The following is a 24,196-nucleotide window of genomic DNA, read 5'->3' as shown; positions in this document are numbered from 1 at the left end:
GATCTCCCAAAATTGCAAATTATCAAGAACAAATGAAGACACATTTGCAGGATGGCAATCAAGGATTTAAAAAGAAATAAATAAATTACTGAATGTATGATGAAGGACTACATTTAAAGTTTTAAAAATTGCAAGACTTTAAGTAGCTTTACAGCTTTCAACATAAAGATTCGCACTTCAATTTTCTGAGTAATTTCAAAATTGCAGTACTGACTTCCTTTCCCCACTATCTTTTTCTCCTTCATCTCCTTATAGAAGTGAATTTCTCAGCAAAAAATGAGGCGTGGTTTAACACTGCATTGCTCAAAAGTAGTGCTTTCTGCAACATTTTTGTAGCTGGAAGCACAAATACTTCTTGCTTTCTTTTTTTTTTTCCACGTAACACTTCTCTATTCCTTTCAAACAACAAATTTTTGTCTGGTGCATCAAGGTACACAGACCCTCCGCAGTTACAGTCGAGTCAAAATAAAGTCACAGTCTGCAGTACTTAAATATAGCAATGACTCTGTATGTTGGGTTTCCTAGAAAGCAACGATTTGCCTTTAAAATTCATCTTAAAAAAAAAAAAATTCTGAAAACATTTCTAACTAGCACAACAGTTTAACCACAGTAGAAAGACTCCAAGGACATCTGTTCACAAGGATATTACATAAAGGTGTAAAAAAAAAAAAAAAAAAAAAAGATTTTTTTTTCCTCAAGTAGGTGCAGGGATATGGAAATTTAGCAAATAATGCCCTTCTAGCTATTCTTTTTACATTTTTGTTCGCTGTTGCTGGGCTGCTTCCCATTTGAAAGTAAATGCTGCTAAGAGTAACGAAGCTCAGAAAGCAATGTGAAATTGGCAGCTAATCTAATCCTTACTTCTCTAATGGCATTCTCAGTGTGAGCAATCTGCAAGTACTGGAATTCATTACAGCAAAAAAGTGCTATGTTATTTCCAATTTGTATCAACTGTGGAAAACAATGAGAGAAAATACACAGTTCTCTGTTGAAATGCTAAGAAATTACAATTATAATCATACAAAGGGCAATCGACACAGACCCAAATAAGAAAGCTTGCTACTGGTTACAACAAAGCAGATATACCTAATCTCCTAATACAGAACTATCATAATGATCTCTCTGGATGCCACAGTAGTTTAATGTCTTCTCATAGGCTAAGCAAAGCATCTGCTCCAGTCAACTAGTAGTAACTGTTAAAGAGCAAGCAGTTCCTTACACATTTTACTGAAGGAAAAGAATTCAGACATCAAATGCTAACACCTTGCTTTCTCACTTACTACAGATACAAGTCAATACACAAAGGAAGATTCTCATCCAGAAAAACCCACTAACATTTCTTTTTGGTCCAAGCAACATCTTAGTGGAAAAGTAAAAGACCTGAACAAAATACACGCGAGAAGAACCATCCTTTGTCTGTGGAGCTGCAAACACCATTTCATTTTCAAAACTCAAACCTGATATGCAATTAGTCATTGGTAAGGAATAAATGTTTGAAAATAATTAGTCGACAAAAAGAACAGAGCTTTTGTTAATTATAGCAAAAGCTTAACTAAGCTATTAATTGCAATCTTTGCATTTACGCCTGCAAACCAGAATATATTCATCAACATTTCTCAGTTCCTAGTCACATCTTAGATGAGACTCAGCTGAATATAAAATTTATTCTGATGTGAATTTCTTATGATAAATGCAAGCCTCCAATGAATACCATCCACATTTCTTTGAAGAACGGAATACACCTTATGTTAGAATGATAATCTTCACCTTTAAGATGGGTGAAAATGCAGATTTTAAATTTTTATGTACCATTTCATTATTGATGATTTGATCTCCAAATATGTATGTTAAATATTAGGCAAATACAATGATAATTTTGTATCACTTGATTTATTCAACATAGTTAAGAAACGTATCCTGAATTCTCCTTCACCCACAAAATACTGATGGGTTAATCCAAACTGAACTTTTAAAATGCTATTGTAATATTCCTGTTGAAGTAAATTTACAAAAGGTAGAGGACTATGAGATAAAGGAACAGACAATTACGAGAAAAGAAATCTGAATTTCCAGTCCGACTGCTTCTGACTGTTCTCAGTGGACATGAGAAACCAGCCCAACAGACTCCAGCTGCCAGACATGCAATCACAAATAGTAAAACAGTTCCAGAAAAAAGATGTTGCATTTGTGGCTAAACTGACTGGCACAAGGAAGAATTGCTCTGTTTGAATATTTGCGTAACGCTTTTATCATGAGGATGCCTAGAGTACAAACAATTAAATCATCCACCTCCACCATTTTGAAAGACTGCTTACCTCTTCCCATTTTGCATTCCTAATAGTTTGTGACAGCAAGATTATAGCTTAGCATAAGATATGCCTCATCCATGAACACAGATCATTAGATTAGCAGTAAACATGGAAATGTTTTTTTTAGTGTTTCATGGGAGACAACATGTGGTTCATGGCTCCAGGGATATGAATAGGTATCCTTACTATTCATAGCTCAGGACAGAATATATTACACACTGCTGAGTGGTGCATATATATCCCAACTTTTTGATTTCCGTATTTATAAAATCTCTAACTCTTTTGTCCATGTTACCAATATCACTTCAGACAAATATTGCCTACAGTCACTTTTATTTATAAATGGAATAAAATTTCTTTTTACCTTCAGAATCAATTCTGAGCAAATGTCACCAATCCTCCCTTTTCTCATACTGTCATGGAACACTAGAAAGAGAAATGGTATTAACAACCTGCCTGAAACAGATTTAACAGCTGCTATGACATTTTAATCTGCAGATGCTTGAATTTTTTCTGTTCTGCTACAAGGATGCCGCTGACAGAACTGATGTCTCTGGTTCCACTGCTCTCCATTGTAGTCTCTCCCTTCTGAAGTTTGTCAGAGATCACAAGGGGAAAAAGACATAGTGGGTTTAATATTAGAAAAAAACCTGACAAAAGAGGGATGTATATATATATATATATAAAACACCTAAGGATCAATTTCTTTCTGACGCTTTTTAAACTTGCAAGATGCCATATAGAAATTCCCCTAAGGAGGTTTTTATAAAGAGGCTCCTCAAGTCAGCGGAAGAAGGATGGAATGTACACCAAGATACTCAACAAAAGGTTCTATATGCTCAAGTTTAAAGAACTTTTGTGATTAGACCCTTTACACTGCATAATGCAAAAAATAAAATCAACTGCTGTAAATAAGCCTTTTCTTTGTTTTAACTTAATGAGATTTATAACATTCCTGTGGTGCCATACCCTGTTCTGAGGGAGTGCAAAGAGATTTTAGGGAGATATTCTCCTTATTAATAATTAAATTTTAATTAGCACAGTCTAGATTCTTCTCTCTAAAACAAAACAAAAAACAATTAAACAGGAACAAAAACGAACAGGAAAAAACACATCCTTTCTCCATGAAACTTATCTTCTGAGTGATACCAGAATCATAATAAAACTAATCAGGATTGATGAAGTAGAAAGTACAGAAACACAGAAATAGTTTTATACTGAATGTTCCTTTAGAATTTTGAGCAGATTAACAACAACGAAAGAAATAGTTGCAACTGTATCTCTGACCACCTTGACTCCCAGCAATATATGTTCAATTTTGAGGAGCATTACTTAATGACATCCAAGATGAAAATGCTAGATAGCAGCCCCAATAGCTGCTCAGATAAGTAGTTAAGACATACCAATCTTTTAGCCTTCTCCAAGGAGTCTGTATAATACATGCTGACAGGTGAGGATGTTCCAGCGTTTGTTTTTTTTCCCCACACAATTCTGTGAATATCTTTTTCCCATAGCTGAACCAAACTCTCTTCAATATAACCCCTCAATTTCAGCATATGAATAAAAATACCCTTTTTCTTTACATTTAATCTAAAAATTCTTCATTTGCTTTCATTTTGCAAATCCAGAATTAGTAGGGACAACTACAATAGAGTTAATTCCTCAGACTATTGCAGCCAACGGCATTTAAAACAGTCAGTGCCCATCTATGCAGCAAACAATTCAAAATCCTATAAAACAAAGGCAACATACTAACCAAGCTTTGATAGCTAAAGGAAGGGTTTTTTTTTTTTTTTAAACTCGCGAAAAGAAAAAGAATATCCAGCCCTCTCAGTTACTGTGCATTTGCAAGTGAAGCTCTCCTTCCTCCCAAACTATCCTAAAGATCCAATTTTGGGTGGGGAAAGGAACGCAATGAGCAGGAATGCATGGCTGGGGTGCAAATCCTCACATGGAAGGGCAGGACCAATGCTGGTATGTATGTCCTGCAGCACTTCACATCTGCCTGGCACCTGCTGTTCAAGCAAAACTCACAAATGTCATAAATGCTCATTCAGATTCATAAGTTCAAAATTAGGGGGAAAAAAATGATACAAAAAGGTGTGACTGTATTTGTGAGATGACCAGAGTATTATAGAACGATCTAACACAAAAATATTTACTTCATGCAACCTGCATCTAAAATTAGAATGAGTGCTGATGTGACATTTTAATCACAGTGATACTATGAAAATCAACTCATATTCAAATGTTATTTCCAGCAAGGTAACAGTTTCTAATAAGCAGGAAAATCTGCTATCTTGTTAATATGCATCTAATATAGGAATGTAGTTATTGAAGTCTTTGTAAGATCACACAGCTTTTGAAGGACATAGCTATCGTTGCCCTATCATATCCACAGTATCAGAACAAGGAAGAAAATGAAGTACACTTTAAAGTATTAATTGACAGTACATTTCACTACTGCAGAACTGAAGCTTAAGGGCTGATTACTTTACATAGAAGTATTTAAAGAAAACAAGAAAAAGCAAGGGAAACATCTTTATATTGAAAGCTGAACTCCTGTTTCTAAAATGTGAAATGATTGACATTGATTTTCATCACAAACCAAATCTGTAGCAATTAAATCTGCCTAGCAGGTAAGTACCTTTTATGCCCTTGTAAAGGAAGCATTGCCCGGCTGAATGGAACAAGGTGGGCTGGAAACTGCCCAAATCCTCAGGCTTGAAGGGACCAACCAGCGGCTAAGACCCTGCTGGCAGCCTGCAAAGAGGGGTCAATTTGCAGTGCACATAGATGAATATCTCATCAACGACCTGGGCAAAGAAACATACCACAACCCAACATGTTGTCACAGTGTCCAATCAAGTTTGCAGGAAAAATTAGATTTTTTTCACAGAGCACAGAGAATTCTGTACTGTAGGAAACAGCTTATGGCACACCTGCTGGCACTGTTAGGATTCTAATAAAGACAGAAGAAATCCTGCAACGCTTTGTAATTCCTTTAGTTACTAGTTAACTAGTTTAACATTCAGTTAAATTAATACTCCATAGGTTCAAAGAGTGCCTTCAGTAGAAAGATTTAGTGTACCATTTTTTTAACTCTAAAAAATTGAATGCTAATTTTCTTACAATGAGTATCAGATAAACAATTGCAAAAGAATAATTAAGTGATAGCATCTTCAGTGTTAACCAAGTTTGCATTGCAAGGAATGCTATTCATGAAACACTATCAGAACACCATAAAACTAAATACCTTTTCTTTTTTAATTTAAATACAGAAAAAACTCAAAAAACAAAAGAGGACGTAAGTTCTGTCCCTCAAATATACCTGCAGATATGCATACATAATACTTTCCAATGCTGCAGCAAACTGCACAGAGACTGAAGCATGAGATGGGCAAATGCTTAATAGTATATTTCATTTTAAAAAGTGACTCAGTATAATCAATCACTATTTTGCACATAGTGTGCCAATTTGTTTTGTAGCATAACACCATTAGAGCAAGTATGTTGAAGTCAAACAAATACAATTAAAAAAACCCAAACCTTTATATATCTTAATTTTTTTGTAATAACAAATGTAGAACACAAAAAAGAAGAAATCCAGTTCTGCTGAAGTAAAAAAGAAAATTACATCATTCATTAATTAAAATTTTTCTTTGGAAGAAATCCCGGTAATCTGCAGGGTTTTTTTATACCAAGTATTCATAATTCTTTAAAATTCAACTTAATATTTTATTCAGGTTTTCATATTTCTTCCTGGTAAGATGAAGAAACTGGGATTCATTAGTAGCCAATTGTTCTGCTTTATAAACAAAGGGAAGAACTAAACGCATATTAAGTAATCAAACTGATGTCAGCTCTGCAAAAGCAAGAGGCAGGGGGAGGAATAGGTACATATTGTATTGCACTGACAGCTGTCCTTGTAGCATTTCTGGCAGTCACATAGTAAGCAAATTTTTTTTTTTTTAGGTCTCATTATTGGAATCAATTTTAAATAGGAAAAATTGTATGCATTATGTATGCTGTTTACATGCAGAAAGTAATACAGAGTCTACTTATGAAATCTAACCTGGCATCAGTAAGTGGATGTGTAATACACATATAAATGAAAAACTAGATCATACCATATGGAATGCACATTTTACCAAATAAAATTATGCTTTTTCTTTTAAAATCTGCCCTACTACTGTTCAGTGTTTCAGAGATTTTCATTCAGAAAGTGCCAAACCATCTCCTACATACATCTACTGAGGCTTACCAATATGTAAGAGTCTTGGTTCTTAATCAAAAATATAGAGTCACTTTCAGAAAAACTGTAAAATATAATTTTGCACAAAAGCTATTTTGGCAACACGAGTAGCAGAAGGTAGCTACAAAGCACAGGAGCTTCTGCCCTACTCTCAGATATAAATTTAGATGCAATAAGTGGCTGGGGAAAGAACAGAGCCAGTAAACAGCATGTGTGGAAAAAACTATCACATTTCATTTATGGTACGATCCAACCTCTGGAGCGAAGCCAGAGACTTTCCCATGAAATCTTTCTGTGCTTTAACACTGTTGCAAAGCTTCAGGGAATCCTAATTGCATAAGCAATTATAGGGAAATGAATTTGCTGCAAGACCATGTTCGCTCAGTGGTAAAAGCAACAAATGCATCTGAACATTAGCCACTTAAAATATGAATTTTCTGACTAGCCACTCATATGCATTTACCAAAATAGCCTCAATTTTAACTCATTAGCAGCTTCTTTTTAGTCTGATTATACAGTCAGCTCCCAATAGCTAAAGCATGTACAGTAGATCTTGTTCCTCTGAAATACAGTTAGATGTTTGGCTGTCTTTTGATTTTAAATAATACAGGTTCTCCAATATTTATATCACGATAAAATCCTAGTGCTTTAAAAATCTGCCCTTCACACAAGCCTAAGCATATATATTTTAAAATGACTTACTGTACATCTTGGTATTTTCTTTAAGGCATGAACAATGGCATATGAATGGGAACAGCTTTCAGAAAAGCATGTTTTGACAAGGCCCAGTCCAAGCACAGGACACCAAAGGACTAACCTGAAGCCAGAAATGACAGTGTGATGACTCAAAAGATTTTAACAAAAATAGTTGAAACAAAATGGATTTTTTTCTGTTTTTCTTCCTTTTTTTCTTTTAATTTAAATTACATTACTCTTAATGTCTGTTTAAAGCACCGATTGCAGTTTTGTATTTACCGCCTCCTCCACGTGACTTTGGATAACTCATCTGCTTCTCTTCTGAATTTTCATTGTATGAAACTTCAAAAGGTTTTTATTTGTTCCTTTTTCTTTCTTTTTTTTTCTTTTTTTTTATTTTTAATGGCTGCTGCAAAATTAAAAAGATCCAGAAGTGGTCAGGGGCCTGGTCTAATGCACTTTCAAAAGTCCATTATAAAGATGAAAATAAATGCAAATGATAGGTTTTTCCATAGACCCACAAACCACACTTATCTATAAGAAACATATTGTGCATAGTTATTTTTTTCTTCAGAGAGTTGATATGTTTACTAGATCTACATTCTCAGTTTACCAGAGTACAGGAATTTCTACTTTACTAAATCCCGGATCCTTTCGCAGTTCCCAGTAGGTTTCATTGGTAACCCAGGCTTCTCTTTGATTAGCATCAATAACTTTTCTATAGAAGAAAAAAAGAGAGGGAAGTCTGATATCAAATTTCTTCTCCTATACAATATGCAATCAATAGCATATCTCTCTGATCTAACCATAACATTTCATTAATCACACATCAGGCCTTTTTCAGTCTCACCACTTTTGATTCTTCATGGTGTTCGGAATGGGTATCCATTGTTTCAAAAGACTGCTTAATTAAAAAAAACTCCCTAAAAATTTAATTGTAATTGTGTATATATATATACATTTATATCTACATTATATATCCGTGTGTGTGTACATACATTGTTTTTGTTTATTTACTTATTACTTTGTCTATGCAATGACTTACAATAACTTAGCTAAATCTTAGTTTCTAAGAGCTAACAATGATGAATGTTAACAGCTCCTAGAATGTTATACTTCTACCCCATTTTAAACTTCAAAAACTATTGGCTGTGCGGTGCAGTAATTCATTCAGACACAGCACAGCAAAGGTTTACTACTGAAATGAAAAGACTCACTTAAAAAACTTGGGTACATATTCAATGCTGTTTTCTTCCATGTACCGCCTCCGACTTCTCTGGAGTTCTTCTATTCTTTGCTTCTCTGATGCTGCTGCTTCTATATTTCCTTCCTCTAAAAGCCTGTATGGATAACAGCTATCTTATAGCAATCATACTGTATCTGAACAAGGAATTTTCTAGGACTGTTCATCACAAAAGACTAGTGAAAACCATGCTCCTTGTCTTTGCTATACCCTCTGTAAGATCTAATCATAACCTCAGAAAATGGGAGTGACTGATACTCGACTCCCCAGTTGCAGGTAACTGCCTTCCAGCCTTAGGCATACAGTATCTCTAGTTACTTCAGTGTATCACAAACATTGAAGTAGTATGAACTGAGAATTAGGAGGGAATTCCCATTGCCTCCATTCACAGCTGCAGGGCATGACATTTCAGAGCATGTAATTCCAGCCTGTTATGAAGAATATTACCTTCGACTAGAAGACCTGTACAGTATACTAAGCAGGTACCTTCGACTAGAAGGCTTGTACAGTATACTAAGCAGGATGCTTTCTATTTTCCTTTCCTTCAATTGAGTGAAGCAGAAATTTGACTTCACTACTGAGTACCTTCAGAGCTAGGAGAATTCTCCAAGTCCAGACTGTGCACAGACAAAAACCAATACTCAGTCAAATGCACCCTTAGAATCACCAAATATTAAGTGCGTAAATAAGCATTCTTGCCTTTGATCCGGCCTGAATCGTGCATCTGTTGTTGGAAGAAGATGTTTCAGTACAGGATCTAATTCATTGAGCTCAATAGCAAATCTTGTGAAGCCATAATACCGTTCATAGTTGGTTGGCATGGAGCCTGTATGTATATGCATGACAAAGAAAAACACTCTTTTTAAACTGCTAATATAAACATGCAAAATATTTATGTATTTATTAAATTGTAAAAGCAAAAAAATATTAAAATACTTTACTCTTACACACAATTAAAAAGTATCAAAAGGCATTCTCTAGATAGATCAACATGCACTAAAATACTAATTTCAATTGCTTATCCTGTATAGCTTGTAATTACCTGCTAGTAGATTCAAAGCTTTCATGATCCTTCCTTTTTAAATAAAAATTACTGTTCTCAAGATTTCCAAGTGAAATAACTTCCTGTTCCCACGCTTTTCAGATGCATATACAAAAGCCAATCCTAGCTAAATTGCTGTGTTAATTTTGGACCGTATACTCATGCAAAGTCTGACTGGGCACTGTCCTGAAACTTCAGCATTGATAGCCATCAGAGCATAGCAGGCACAAAACATTATCAATTATGACAGATTCTGGATAATCACTCTTTACATATGAAAAATACTACACTTGCAAAGGAAGAGTAATTCAATGGTAGAATTTCTAAGCAAGCAATAACGAAGCTGAATTCAGCTTCTGAAATCACAAGAGCTCACTATCTCTGAAGACAAATCCTTCAGTTTAACAGAAGACTAAATTTGGTAACATGGCCCTGCTCTCTTTGAGAAAGTAGTCATGCAGACCTAGATATCCAAATATTTTCTCAGTTTCATTTTTATGTTGTCTCCAGCACCCAAAAGGATTTCATCAGAAGTCAAACCAAGATGTAGACTGAGCCATGTAGGAGATTTCCATTTAACTTCATTATAAACACCTGTAAAATCTTGTTCACTTGTTTAGCCAAAAACATATTTCCCCAGTAGCATTTCATGTACTTACAATGATTGCTCAGAGTGCTTTACACAGTTTAGAAATATATCACGGTGCCTGACAGAGTTTATCACAAGCTTCTTACCTGGCCTCCACACGCATTTGGCTGAAGGTGCTACACCACAATAAAGACCTTCGTGCCACTTTCCAAAGAGGCGATGCACTACCTTCCCTTCTTGATCTATCACAACTCCCTGGACTTCATTTACATTTGAATTCCAGTAGTTTACCTGCAAGTTTTATAAGGAATTACTACTCAGTCACCACATCACTCATTGTGCCAATTCCGACATTGCATGAATCTTAATGTGTCACCAACAGTCAAAATTTTACATCAGAATTGCTCACCAAGAATAATGGTATTCAAAATTTGAATGATCTGAATATTAACTGTGATAGTGTATGGGAAACCTTGAATGACTCGATAACCGGTTTTGGTATAAAAGGTATCTAAGTTCAGTTAATTACCTGCTGTACACTGACCTGTTTTTATTTATGACCCTTGCCTGGTTATTAAAATAAAAGGAGCGAAGGCATTACTGAAGCCAAAGAGATAAAAGTGGTGGCCAAGTTCTAGCAAATGCAGATGGCACAGAAGTCTATCCAGTGAGCTTGCATTTCCATTGTAATAACAGAAATTTTGCTATTTCATTTTTAAATGATTTTCATTAAAATCAACAGCAGTATAGCACACAGCTGTACAGCAATGTAAAATGCTGACATAAAGTTGACCAGTTCAATAGAAGAGTCATGCTGTTTGAAATAGCACTCTTATTTGATGATTTACATATTCACAAATGTTGATAAGTCAGAAGTGTAACATATTTCAGGAATATTGAAGGAACAGTCCTATACAAACTTAAGCTGTGCAGTGATATGCATTAGAATAAATGTGTTACCTTGACAAAGGTGAGTTTACAAATACAAACGCTGCTTTTTGTGTTCCTGATTGTTATCTCTCCATAGTGTTCTATCCACCTCCTTCCACTAAGGATATTATGTATGCAAGTAGTGACTTTGTTCCAGACATAGTAGTCTCCATACCTAAGAATAGATCAACAAGAGGTTAATAATGCAAATTAATCATGATCATCATGGAAAAAAAAAGTAAATCATTAACATAATTACCAGACTATATTCCTGAAAAACTTTTGTAACAATCGTTTATTTTATTAAAAGCATAAGTTCTGGGCATGTTATTAATCTTCCATGGAAAAGTTCACCTAAGCTCTAGTGTGGAGAACTGAAGAATGATGCTACAAAATACAAATAAGACATTATGAATCACTGAAGTCCTGCAGAGCATATTCACTGTCCTCAGAGCATTATGTGCTTCGGCTTCAGTTCTAGGAGACCTGGATCCAAAGATCAGTATAAGGTTGGATTTAGGCCAGAGGCAGACAAATCAATTAAAATACAGATAGAACAAACTAAATATGGAAAGAAGAAAACAGAAGTGAAGTAGGCTCACTGGTACATTTTCTCTTTTCCTCTGTCGAAGCTACTTGGAGTAAGAGCACATCTGTTGTCAGAGATTAAAATGGGTGAATGAAGCACATTCTCCTACAGAGCTGAGGGCCAAACATGTACACAGAAGACAAAGCTACTTCAGAATGCATTTACTTTAATTTGATGATATGATAAAGAGGTGGAGTCCCTAAGGATGCCATATGTTACAGGCAGAAAGAAAGGTGTCCCCAATTCAAAGGATCAAGAACAGAGTATTGCAGAACCTGCAGGCATGCTTAAAGTATCCTCTCCTAGCATATTCTCATGGTTTACAACTTAAAACCAATTTTATTTGTATTGAAACTCCTTCCTTAAACTATTTAAAATCAAACTGCATTTTTTGGCTTTCACATTTTGAAAATGACCTTCAAATATTAGTACTGGTTCTTCTGAGGCCATACTAGCAGTATTGAGAGCTTTAATATGAACAACGCTAGCTGAAAGTACTGTCAGCCTTGTTCTGAACAGCTGATCACTTCAGTGTCCCAACCTGCATGTACACACAAGAGATTTGAGCTACATGCTAACCCTCACCCACACAGTTCAATTCATGTGCCCTTTGCTTATCCTTCATCCAATCCAGTTACAAGGACGTACTGATTAGACTACGTCAGAAACCGAAACGAAATATAACAGTAGCTTACTTTGGAAGAGTCACATTCAAGGTTCCAACTGGAAGAATTTCCATTGATTTCCCCCAAAATTTGTTTTTCCACCTGATATCTGAATATAAAAGAAAAGATTTACAAAACCAGGAAGACTCAATTCTCCCTCTTGCAGGGATCTGCTGTACTACATCATTTACAATGGCATAGTATGAGGTTGCCATAAAATACAAAAAAAAGAAAACGAACAACTAGAGAATGGTATTAGATCAGAAAAGATAAAGTTTCATTTTCTTCTAGAAGTTATACCCGTGCTGTGCTGTCAAATCTCTCCTGAGACTATTCAATATAAATTCAATGTGTATGACAGTAGAGACAAAGAAATAAACATCTGCTTGTTCAACTCTGTAAAAATAAAAAAAAAAAAAAAAAAAAAAAAAAAAAAACCAAACAAACAAAAAAAAACACACACAAAAAACCAGCAGCTTGTGATTATAAGAAATAATTTTCTTGGTAAAAAACTTTTAAATAGAAATGTATAAACATGCTGCAAGTGACAAGAAAATGTAACACATCTACTTACTCTTAAGAATGAGAATTTTGAGTGAATTAATTCAAAGCATCAGTTTTTAATGTCTTACTACAGACTTTAAGTATAAAACTTAAATAAATACAAAGCTCAGCTTCTACAAAGTTTTTACTTGCTAGTAAAAAAAAAAAAAGTTCTGTGCTTTTTGATTATAAATGTATACCTTGCCAAAACACAAAGTTCTTCGATTCACAGTGGCAGGCTGAAATGGGAGGATGGTGGCTAACCTGAAAAACAGCTTGTCTGAGTTAAAAATAATTAATTTTCATTCCAAAAACAATACAACTGTTACTGCAATATAAAAACAGTAAGCAGTCCACACTACTAACTTGTTTTGCTATGAAACCAGATGACAGTTTAAGCTTCAGTTTTCCATTATCTGTTTAAAACACTACAACAGATTACTATAAAAACAGACACCTTCTAGGTATTTAATGTGTTCACTCATACTTGCTACCTTTCTTTACTATTAAGAAAACATACCATTTTAACTCAAAAGGAGGAAGAAGATCACTCTGTTAAACAAAGAAACCGAAAAATCAATACTCATCTAGAAACAAGCTTTACCTGCTCGGAGAAAAATCGAAATCCTTTGTCTTCTCTAATACATTCATAAGTTTCACCAAGCACAGGGTTAAACGGCTTGCTTCCTGCTCTGAAATACGTAGAGGCATAACCTGATGCTGCAAAAGCAGCTATGAGAACCTGTTGGAATACAGACAAGAACATAGGCTGAGATTCTTATAGTGTGGGATATCACATCGCAGAATTGTGGTACAATTTTTTTTCATGGTCTGTCAGTCTCTTCTCACAGGACCCTAAAACAATCTGTACAAGACACTAATTTCCACCTTTGATCAGGCTTATCACCCATGAGCTACAACACAGACGCAGCTACCCATGCTGTTTGTGAATACTGGATAATTCTAAATGACAGGATCAATTCTTCCCCATTAAATTTTCCCCCATTGGTACCCATTTTATTTACTGCTAAACGTGAAGAGCTCCCACTGAGGATGTCCTTCATGCTAAGGTATCTCACGATCTCCCTTGCATGGTCCACCCCCCTATATCTACCTGCACATTCCAACCTCTGAACAAGAGCCAGCTGGAGTAATATGCTAACTGACATGCCACATTAATTCAGATTGCAGCTCCAGTTAGCAACTGCAGTTCAAGGAATCATGACAGGCACGCAGATAACAAGCTCCTGGTTTTTCCAACAGCAGAGCAGAAAGCGGGCAACATTCACAGCACAGCCATCACTTATGGTCTGATCTGGGTAGTTCAGCATTTCTGTTTTCAAAAATTTCAGTTTTTGAAAGTGCTTCTGCTAGGGTGTGAAAACATAAGGTGCTTGTTAAGTTTGGCTTGTAACAGTTGCCCAGTAGTGCACTACATCTCAGTAGCAGATATGAAGATATTAATTCAATTTAATTCAATTTCAGTTGCACCATCTTTCTCTTCCTGAACCTCTTCTACCTCCTCTTCAAGCCCCTATCATAAGACAGGTACAAATTCTTCAGAAGTAAGGAAAAAACTCTAGCATTTAGAATCCCTTGCTCTCTTCAGCCCACGTGAACAGGGCAGTTAATGGACCCGAGTACCTGGCCACGACAAAAAGACAGGCCATCTACTGCCAGGTACTTGCAGTGCTGCGAGGCTGTGCCAAGGAACAACAAATATGTTCAGCAACAGTGCTGTCAAGTCCCTTAACCACCTTTCCCTGTCTCCCAAGAAGAAAAGACACAATATACACAAACATAAGAGCCAAATGCTGGCTGCTGGCTATCAGGTGAAAAAACACAGACATACCTACAGGGCAGATGGACCTGACCAAGCAGGGAGTTCTGTGTAATGGAAGACCAATAGAGGGTCCTGTATGGACCTTCACAAAACAGTTTCCTTTTTAATACAGACATAAGAAGTGCTACACTAAATTTATTACCATGCGTTCATAAGGATCATCCGTTTCAGCAGCCTTGTCCAAGAGTTCACTATATTCCAACTCTTCACAAAGATGTTGCAAGGTGTTCAGAGGCTCATTTAGCTCAACTGGCATGGATACTTTGGAAAGATCTTTACCAATGTTATTTCTCAAAATATTCCATAGATTGATGTTACTGGTGTCAGGGCTGGGAGCTGGGAGACAAGTTCGCCGTCCATTCCTGAACGCTCCTCCAGTTAGTTCACCATTGACAACTGGGAAGGGAGAAAAGTATTATCACAACATAGCACCACATTAAGAAAAACAGTCTTGGTGACTGAACTAAATTCACCACCAGAAAAAATAAGCCCAGCTTTACTGATTTCAGCAAAGTTGGTCTTGTACACAGAAGTAGCAAATCACAAAATCAACATAATTTGCCAAAGTTCAAAATGTAGCAGTATACTTTGCCGAGAAATGTCTGCAACACTGGTGTTGTCCTCAGATATATTATCACTCACATCACTGATATAAGATTCATCATCAGAAGCCTAAAACAAATAAAATACCAATTAATTCAAATGTATATAAAGTTTACTAAAAAATTATACACACAATTACTTGAAACAAAAATATTCAGATATATAATCGGCACACAATTAGAGATCTCAACTAAATCAACCAGAGGTTTCAGTCAGCCATATTTCCAATGCACCAACATGCTCTCTTTATGTTTCTGCATTGCTTATTATGAAGCCAAATACAGATATTACATTTACAAAAGGGTGACTCCAAATGAGATCAAAAGAACTAGAAAGTAACAGCATAACAAATAGGGGATAGGAGGTGAGAAGAGATGGTGAGACTTTTTTCATACAGAATCAAACATTAAAATGTACATTTCAGCAGACACAAATACAAACACTGACCTATCATTTTGAAAAACAAGAACTATATCAGTGTTAAAACTACTTTTAAAAATTTTGTTTAAACTTCTTTTCTTAGAACAATTAAAAAATTGTTTATCTCTGTCTGTCTTGTGCACATCTCCAACGGGATGCTGAAGTGCCAATCTGTAAATTATTGCAGTTAGCTCAAATACCATGGGAAAGTTGAGGGCAGCCACATGATGCAGGGTCACCTTTGAGCTTCAGTGAGTCACAATTTTTGACACTTGTCTACTTCTCTGACTACGGAGAATAACTTCAATATGATAGAACAACTTTGTTTTGTTTTATTTTTAATGAATACTTTAAAATCTAAATTAGTTGACCACATAGTCAGACCTAATTGCTGCAGTCATCTTTGCCTGAAACTGACACAGTCTACTAAGAACATGTAATGAACATGAATTATTGATACAACTTCCAGCTCAGTTTTAAATTTCAGAGAACCTCTGCAGCCCATCACAAACGAGTCTCAGGCAAATTTATCTAACCCTTATGCGTTCTGATACCTTTTTATTCTAAATGGCATTAAAAAATAACCATTCACTAGTGACATCAATACTTGAATCTTTCTGACAGCAGAGCTGCAGTACACTATCATAGCCTACCTCATTTTCTGACGAGCTGGCAGACAAAAGTACCTCCTGTGCATCAAAGAACTCTGACACTGATTCAGACATAGAGAGCCTGCTCTCATTAGAAACTTGCTGAGACAATGGCAAACTGACATGAATTTGTTCACCCGTCTGTAAATAATGCAGAGAAATATAAATATTACTTCTAATAATAAAGAAATACACATAAAAGTGGTAAATGACCTGAATATTTTTCTGTGTCACATAAAGGAAAAGACAGTAGAGATAATATTTTAGTAGGGTTTCTCGTGTACTCAATAAGCGAGGCTGGAACAATTACAAAATAAAGTGCAACCTGAGCAGTGAGATACATGTCTTCATTTAAAGCCTGCTTCTAAGCTGCACCTGCTACTAATCTTCAGCAGTGAATAATTACAGAGCTAGTTCTATATGCAAAGGAATGCTTTGGTGAACAATAGCTGCACTGTGTCAAATGAGCTCAACTATGAAATTCAAATGAAAGATACCTCATCATAACAACTAACAGTACTTGGACCCAGCTCCAAAAACTCAATAAAGCTAGGGAGTTATACATTACCTTCAAAATAAGTAGACTTGTTAACTAGTCTAGTAATAAATGTTTGAAAAGTTTGAATACCCAGAAAGATTGGCTACGTATTCCAAAATCTCATTTGAATTATGTGATTAACACTGATTCACAATTACTAGTGGGAATTAATTCTCTATGGTTTATTTTAAAGAGAATTGCAAATGCAAGAATTCCCAAACTGTGCTCTGTGGATATCAATTCAGGGGCAAGCTAATTTAAATAGTTCAACATTTCTTCCTCTTCTTATTTGATGAGAGAAATGCCATGTTTCAGCATGTTACTCTACAAGCTTTTAAAAAGGAGGAACAAAATATTTAAGCTTCTCTCTCTCTGAATTATTCCACTAAAGCAGCAGCTGCTGTGGAGGCAAACAGACTTCTTATTTAATCCCTTAATTTATACAGCATGTTTCTGGGATAATACAATGTGTTTGAAACACAGTTTCTTTTCATATTGGAATATTATCTCCATTAACCTTACTCCGGAACTCCTGCAAATCACTCTGTTGACACCTTCATCTTATTTCTATACAGGTGCCTCAAAATGCACTGACAATAAAAAAAAAGTCGCAAACAAGCCAGGGAGTCAAAAATTCATCCTTTTTAACTGAGGTTTATAAGCTTGTGGATGATTTACAGTGTTTGAATAATTATAATGGAAACAGCTCATTTCAGTGTTATCTTTACAAAAAGTACTTAAAATTTTAAGTTTCTGTATCAACCCAAGGAACATGGAAAGATACAAACAAAAGATGCTCACTAATGCGTATTCCATAAACTAAAGGTTATATTTACAAAAAAGAAAGAGAGATCTGGGATCCTCTTTGAAACTCTTTTTCAGTCAGACACACCTGTATGAAGATAACATATTAAAAAAGAAACAGCTAAGCAGCAAAAAATACAAAATGGAAGAGACAGTCATTGCTCAGAACTTCACTGTCAGCTGCTTCAACCACAGGTTGTTGTGCCCTGGCACTGTGTCACCTCCATCTTCTCTTTGTCAGTCTGCAGCATTCAAAAAATGGGATGTTTTGAAAAATCAAATAAAGTAACCAGAAACAGATTTTCACTTGCCTTTCTTCTTGGAAAAAAAAAAAAAAAGGGAACCACAGTATGTTAATTGAAATGATGTATGCATAAAAAATAATGAATGGAAGTGACAGATGTAAAGTATTTCAGTAAAATGCAAGCAGAATTGCTGTCAAAATGACAGTACTAACTGCAACATATTAGAGGTCACAAATTCAGATCTTTCCTTCTCACAAGGGAGACTGATTTGTAACACATTTGATTATCCGTTGACTGAAGAAAGCAAGACGTTTAGTATAGTGCTTGGTTCATGCACTGAACCCTTTGAACACTGCTCAAGATATTAAACCTAATCACTTGCCATTAGACACTACACTACTCTATTGATTTAGCAAGAGACGATACAGAAATAGTTACCTACTGTGTTATTGTGTGTTACATTACAGTAAAACCTCATTAATTCCCACAAAGCTGCAACCCCTCCCTATTTCTCTGCAGAGAACGTAGTTCTTCCGTAAGCCCTGACATATGCAAAGACAAAAGTTCAAATTTTACGTAGAAAAAGTATGGTCTGAAAACATCTACAGATATCCAATTTCCAGCCTGAAAGATCTGATAATCTGTTTTAGCTATTAGTGAGGAACAGCAGGGTTTGATCATATTCTAAACCCATTAAAGGCTGAAGTCTTACCTCATCAGGGCTAGGGATAATATTTACACTGACAACCTGATCACAAATAACAGATTCTGAATGTATTCTGTTCAAGCGACTCCTTAGTTCAGCATTCTGGTTGAGAGCCTTAAAATAAAAATTGCACATTTTACTTACAAATTTTAAAAAGTGTTAAACAGCCAAAAAATATTTTTTAAAAAATCTTAACCTCAAAAACGTTGTAAAAAAAGTCACAGAGCCCAATTTCTTTCATTTATAAGCAAATACCCATTTCAAGGCCCCCTATAACATCATTTCATCTTTTCACTGGCTTGCTTTCAATTATTTTCTAGGGTCAGAGGGCACCGATACCCTCCCACAATTTAAGCTGCGTTCTACCTTAATTGTTCAAGTAGCTCTTCAGTAGCTATGCCAGCAGCTTACGAAACTGCAGAACAAAGAAAAGGAACCAACTGCAATATTCTTGATTTACGGCTCAACAGCACTTTCTGAACGATAGTTATCAACTCTTAGAGCCCACAGAAGGAAATTGCTTGCTTTTCAGGAGAAAACAACAAAAATGACTAGTATCACTGGACGTCTGCCTGTCCAGACCAAGCTGCTGTATATGCATGTGTGTGCTCACAAAAAACTATGGACCACAAAATAAACCGATGCCAGTAAAATGGTAAATGGTGCCTGGTATCTGCTAATCTTCCCCCTCCTTTAATGCCCAAGCTAGATTATAAACACGGGTGCATATACACATTGCTTGATGTCTAGAAGGACGTGACTACACGCAAGTTGAAATCCAAAAAAGCATAACGTGTTATACACCCAGAACATGAATTGACATAAACCTAATGTATCCCTCACACTGGGAATTACAGAACAGCAGACATACTGTTGTAGTGGGCAGTTATTGTTCCCACAGTCACAATCTTTCTGCTCCTGTCCCTGGAACAGATTACATGATCGCACTGAAACAATGTAGGATCAAAGTAAAACAGGTTTTAACAGTCACTGAAGACAGTTTAAACTATGCCATATTGCTTTGTTCTGAAATGACCTGGGCATGTTCACATGGAAGGGAAAATGTAAGGTAAGACCACTAACATCAACTGGGCTGTAGCTTCCTAAACTGCCAAAACCTGGTCAAGAGACTGACTATGCTAACCTTCCATTCACTGCCCGTTGAGACAGTGAACTGATGAGTGACAGTGATTTTTAGACTGACACTGGAGACCACGAACAAGAGTAACATACCACCATCTATTTTATACCAGCTGCTAGCAAGTTTCCGCAACTCCTGGTTAAATTTGTATCAGTGACAATAAATGGTTACTGTTATATTTTGGCCTTAATCTTTCTTTACTGCCATATGCAGTAATGAATCTATGTAACATCACACATCTATGTCTATAGAAGCATTATGTCTCAGTTTTAATTTCACAGCAAAAAAATACAACTCAGTAACAATAATAATGCATGAAATTGTCTTCACTTTTGGGTCAAGTTCTATTTGCCCCTACATCTCTGCTGTCATTTCTTGCTTGCACAAGCTTTTCTAAATTGAAACACTGGAGTTGTTTTTCAACCTGAAAATACATCTCACAAAATGGTGTAGGGTACTCCATCAAAGCACTTACTGTTGCTCCATCTCTTCTGCCCAACTAAAGCCAATGACAAACTTCCCTTTAGCTTAAGTGGGAGAAACAGGTTCGGATTTGAAAATCCTGTTTACCCATGATTATTCTTTAACACATAATTCCTTTTGTAGTTGGAGACAAGGACATATAAAACAAATCTGAAAATACACAGTCAAAATTTAAAACAATTAAAAAAAACTAGAGTACCTCCTTGAATGCGCTAGAGACGGCGCCAAAAAAGATACCTATCTTTCCCATAAAAATTGTTGATACTCTTATTTTCCCTTGGAAAACTATAATAAATACATGCTTACAAAAACAAAAAACGATACATATCCTCCACATGCACTGAGGTTGGACCTATGTTCTCATGTCCACAGCAGAATATATGCCATATTTCTGGTTAAGAACCTTGTTCTCTTGGCTTCCCCTACCTCAGGGAATAGCCAAAACAGAAACAGTGCATCTGGCAAATCAGCTGAGCTTGCAATCAAATCAAGAACATACCTGAGAAAGGGACTGTCTGAGGTGTGCTATTTGAGCATTGTGACCTGTAAGATCCTGTTCCGAGACGATCTGCTTAAGCTTCTCCTTCTCTATAGCTATGCTGTTAAAGGCAGACTTCAAAAGCGAATGCACTAAAGAAAAAAAAGATAGCAGGGGTTTTCTCAGATATGGAAATACATACTTACATTTATTAAAATACTTTAGCAATAAAGACAGAGTGAGATTTCTATCCCACACATACAGAAATTTGAAATACAGGCCTGAGTGAACTTCAAGTAACGTGTATCCAGATTAAGTACAACCACTTGCTTCTTAGAGTTGCAAAGTATATACAATATGTTCACACCTTATTTAAGTATATTCTTGATGCTGAGTGAACGAAAAATTGCATATTTGGAAAAATCTGTGTCTGAGGCTCTCTTTTTTCCTTTCTGTTTATGTTTCAGGGTAATAAAATCTGAAGTTTGGCTAAGACTTAATATTGCATCAATAACAAGGATTACTTGGTCTTCAAATAGACTTTATTTTTTAAGTAGTGTCATATTTTTCCTGCATTTTTTATGTAACACATAGCAAACTGATTGCAAATACTATTTAAAAGCCTTTTTCAATCTGCAGAACCTCTTTTTTTTTTTTTGGCAATGCGGTGACATTTCTAAATTACATTTTAGTAGTAAACATTACCTTATTGCATTGATAGACGCAAAGAACCTCTCACAAAAATTTGCACCCAGAAAGAAAAAAATCCCTGCACAAGGTTATGCATTAGTGACATTCTGATTTGTCTTTTGGAAGAGATAAAGCCAAATGTTTCCAATATCAATCATGTATTCATACGGTGCAAAAACAAGTTCAAATTTTTTCTAAAGGAAAGCCCTCATTTGAGGGTTTACCTTTCTCCATATTCACAACATCCACACAAAATATATGAAGGATAATATACGTAATCTTTAAGTAAATCACCTGACCAGCTCTAAATTCTTTTCTGGTATCATCTAACACAGATGAACATCTTGGCCACAATAAAGTCAAGGTAATAACGAAACACAACAGAAAAGCACAGTAAAGGAAAGGTTTGATGTTTCTAGTTACCTTTTTGCGCCATCAGGCAGAATTCTTCTTGAAGCTTCATGTACTCTGTAGAGCACTCCAGAGGATCTGTTACATGGCTTGGGGGGGTCTGGAACTCAATATCTGCACAAAGGTTGGGATTGGACGAATGCAGCCGAACTGGGGACATTGTGGCACTAAAAGGGACCTACAGCAAGAAACAGTAAAGATGTATTGTTTAAGAAGCAAACCAACTTTTAAATTCTGTTGAAGCAAAATATAAATTATTCCTTCTGAAAAAAAAAAAGTGCTTGGTTGAAATGTGAAGAACAAACATATAACTTTTTACTGTCCTAAATCACAGCACAGTTGATGCAGAAATCCTTGCAGTTCTTGAAAACTTTCACTGAAACAGACAAAAATAGCCTAAGTATTGAGCTAATCGCTAGCAGTAGAATATTCCAATTCTAACATTCACAAAAACTGGTCATTTCCTAATGCTTAAAAGACAACTAGAAAATTTAGCCACAACACATGTTTCCTTGTATATCGTTGTTGGAGTCCACATAGAATGAATCCATTTTTCGAGTACCAGCATAAAAGTTCCTCCACAGACTAGAGATAGGATACTATTCTCAAATGTATCATGGAAAATTAATCTCCCTATCAATCCGAAAACCACTGTTACACCTGAAGTAGAAACCACTGTACACGCAACAATGAAAAGGGAAAATCATGTGGTCTTTCCATTTTCTATGAAATAAATTAAAAAAAAAACAAACATAAATGTTCACTTAATTTTCATTTGAAGTACAAGAGCCACAAATTAATGCATAGAGATGCAGTTAAGTAAAATGCAGTAAAGACTTCCATTTATTAGTTTTTACTTTTTTCCTTCTATAGTTTCCAGTACAGTAAACAAAAATATAAGTGCGTACCTTATAAGTTTTACATATAAATATATCACGTGTACTGAATAGTTACCTATATGTTCCATAAGCAATGTATGTATGCTGCTTTACATGTGACGTGTGTGCGTGACAGTGCGTTTTTCACCATTTGCATATATTTGTATAAAAATCCAGTCAAGAACCTAATTTTCAAAACTAAATGAAAGGGGAATGCATGCAGAACTCCATTTTTTTACTTCAGTATTAAGCATTGTTAAACAAATTCAAGTTTATCATATTGACCAAATGTATAAATCAAAAACTCCCACTCTGCAGCCCAATGTAATTATTCAAATATGAAAAATGGAGGAAAAAAAAGTGTCTTCCAAGACATGATTAAGAGTAGCAGATAAAATAAAGTCATATTACTAAGATATATATATATATATAAATTTACATCAACAGATAATTTACATACCACCATCAGTATCTGAAATTGTTACCTTGTTATTTGATTACATTAAAGAATAGTTCTACCAATCCCTTCCTATAACATTTGTCACCAATAACCATCTTAGGTTTCTCCCTTAAAATCCTCCTGGACCTATTAACCACATCTTGAGCACATTCCGGCAATACCATTTTCCACCTTGCCCTTCAATTTCCATATACATATAACAGAGACTAACCGTTTCACAGCACCTAACTAGTGTAAACTTTATCCTCTTCTCTCATTGTTTTGATTTCTATTTATACAACAAAGTAGTTTCTTGTTTTTTGTTTTTTGTTTTTTTTTTTACCTCCTTTTTGACTCATATCAAGACTTTGTTAACAGGGATGTAGAATAAATTCCTTCTAGAGACAGCATTGCTGCCTCATACCTCAGCTGGCCAGGCTGAAAAGCAATGTTTTCCAGTGAAGTTTGTTGAAAAAAAAGAACGTTTTATTTTCAGTCCTAGAAACAAGCATTCATATGCTCTACAATTACCATCACACTGCTTGCAAGAAACACACACTGACATGTCAGAGACAAGTAGCTGCTTTGCTGACTGCTTTAGATACATGAACCAAAAATAATGAACTGTTGACTGATATGAACTCTCCTCATCTGCATCTTGGAAGAATTTCCAAGTTACTCTTCACAAACAATGGAAAAAAAAAAAAAACCAACAGCAAACAAACTCATTTTCTTGAAGAACCATCTATCTAAGAAGCAGTGCCCATGAACCTCTCTTCCCTTTTTTTCTTCTCTCATTGTAGTGCTTTCTCTTTACACTCATGGTGGTCTGATGCTGCCTTGATTACCTATTAGTTTTTCTATCTTTTTAAGTACATAGTTTCTTGATGCATCCCTCTAGTTTTTCTTCCTCATTTTTGAAGACATGATTTCAGGTACACCACGTCCTGACTTTCTGATTTATTCCAAGGGCTGAAATAACACTCATTCATCAGCCTCTTCAGAA

The 24,196-nt window shown here is 35.5% G+C and overlaps 1 protein-coding gene across 1 annotated transcript in view; it reads right to left on the bottom strand.

Moving 5' to 3' along the window:
- Positions 1-352: 352 nt before the first annotated feature.
- The window catches only part of OSBPL6 (oxysterol binding protein like 6), an 80,514-nt gene continuing 56,670 nt past the window's right edge, over positions 353-24,196 (bottom strand). The window contains exons 13-26 of the mRNA XM_052675572.1: positions 21,886-22,051; positions 20,794-20,924; positions 18,677-18,784; positions 16,381-16,518; positions 15,292-15,376; positions 14,847-15,100; positions 13,466-13,603; positions 13,062-13,125; positions 12,349-12,427; positions 11,095-11,239; positions 10,281-10,425; positions 9,203-9,329; positions 8,478-8,600; positions 353-7,978 (exon numbers count right to left, since the gene is read on the bottom strand). Of these exons, the coding sequence (XP_052531532.1) occupies positions 7,870-7,978; positions 8,478-8,600; positions 9,203-9,329; positions 10,281-10,425; positions 11,095-11,239; positions 12,349-12,427; positions 13,062-13,125; positions 13,466-13,603; positions 14,847-15,100; positions 15,292-15,376; positions 16,381-16,518; positions 18,677-18,784; positions 20,794-20,924; positions 21,886-22,051 (1,812 nt within the window). The 3' untranslated portion in view covers positions 353-7,869. The remainder of the gene's footprint in view (positions 7,979-8,477; positions 8,601-9,202; positions 9,330-10,280; positions 10,426-11,094; positions 11,240-12,348; positions 12,428-13,061; positions 13,126-13,465; positions 13,604-14,846; positions 15,101-15,291; positions 15,377-16,380; positions 16,519-18,676; positions 18,785-20,793; positions 20,925-21,885; positions 22,052-24,196) is intronic.

This window comes from Tympanuchus pallidicinctus, unplaced genomic scaffold (assembly GCF_026119805.1).
Source record: "Tympanuchus pallidicinctus isolate F22 unplaced genomic scaffold, pur_lepc_1.0 scaffold15, whole genome shotgun sequence".
Taxonomy (NCBI): domain Eukaryota; kingdom Metazoa; phylum Chordata; class Aves; order Galliformes; family Phasianidae; genus Tympanuchus; species Tympanuchus pallidicinctus.
Note: the sequence above shows the minus strand (reverse complement) of the source record. Positions and strands in the feature narration are given on the sequence as shown.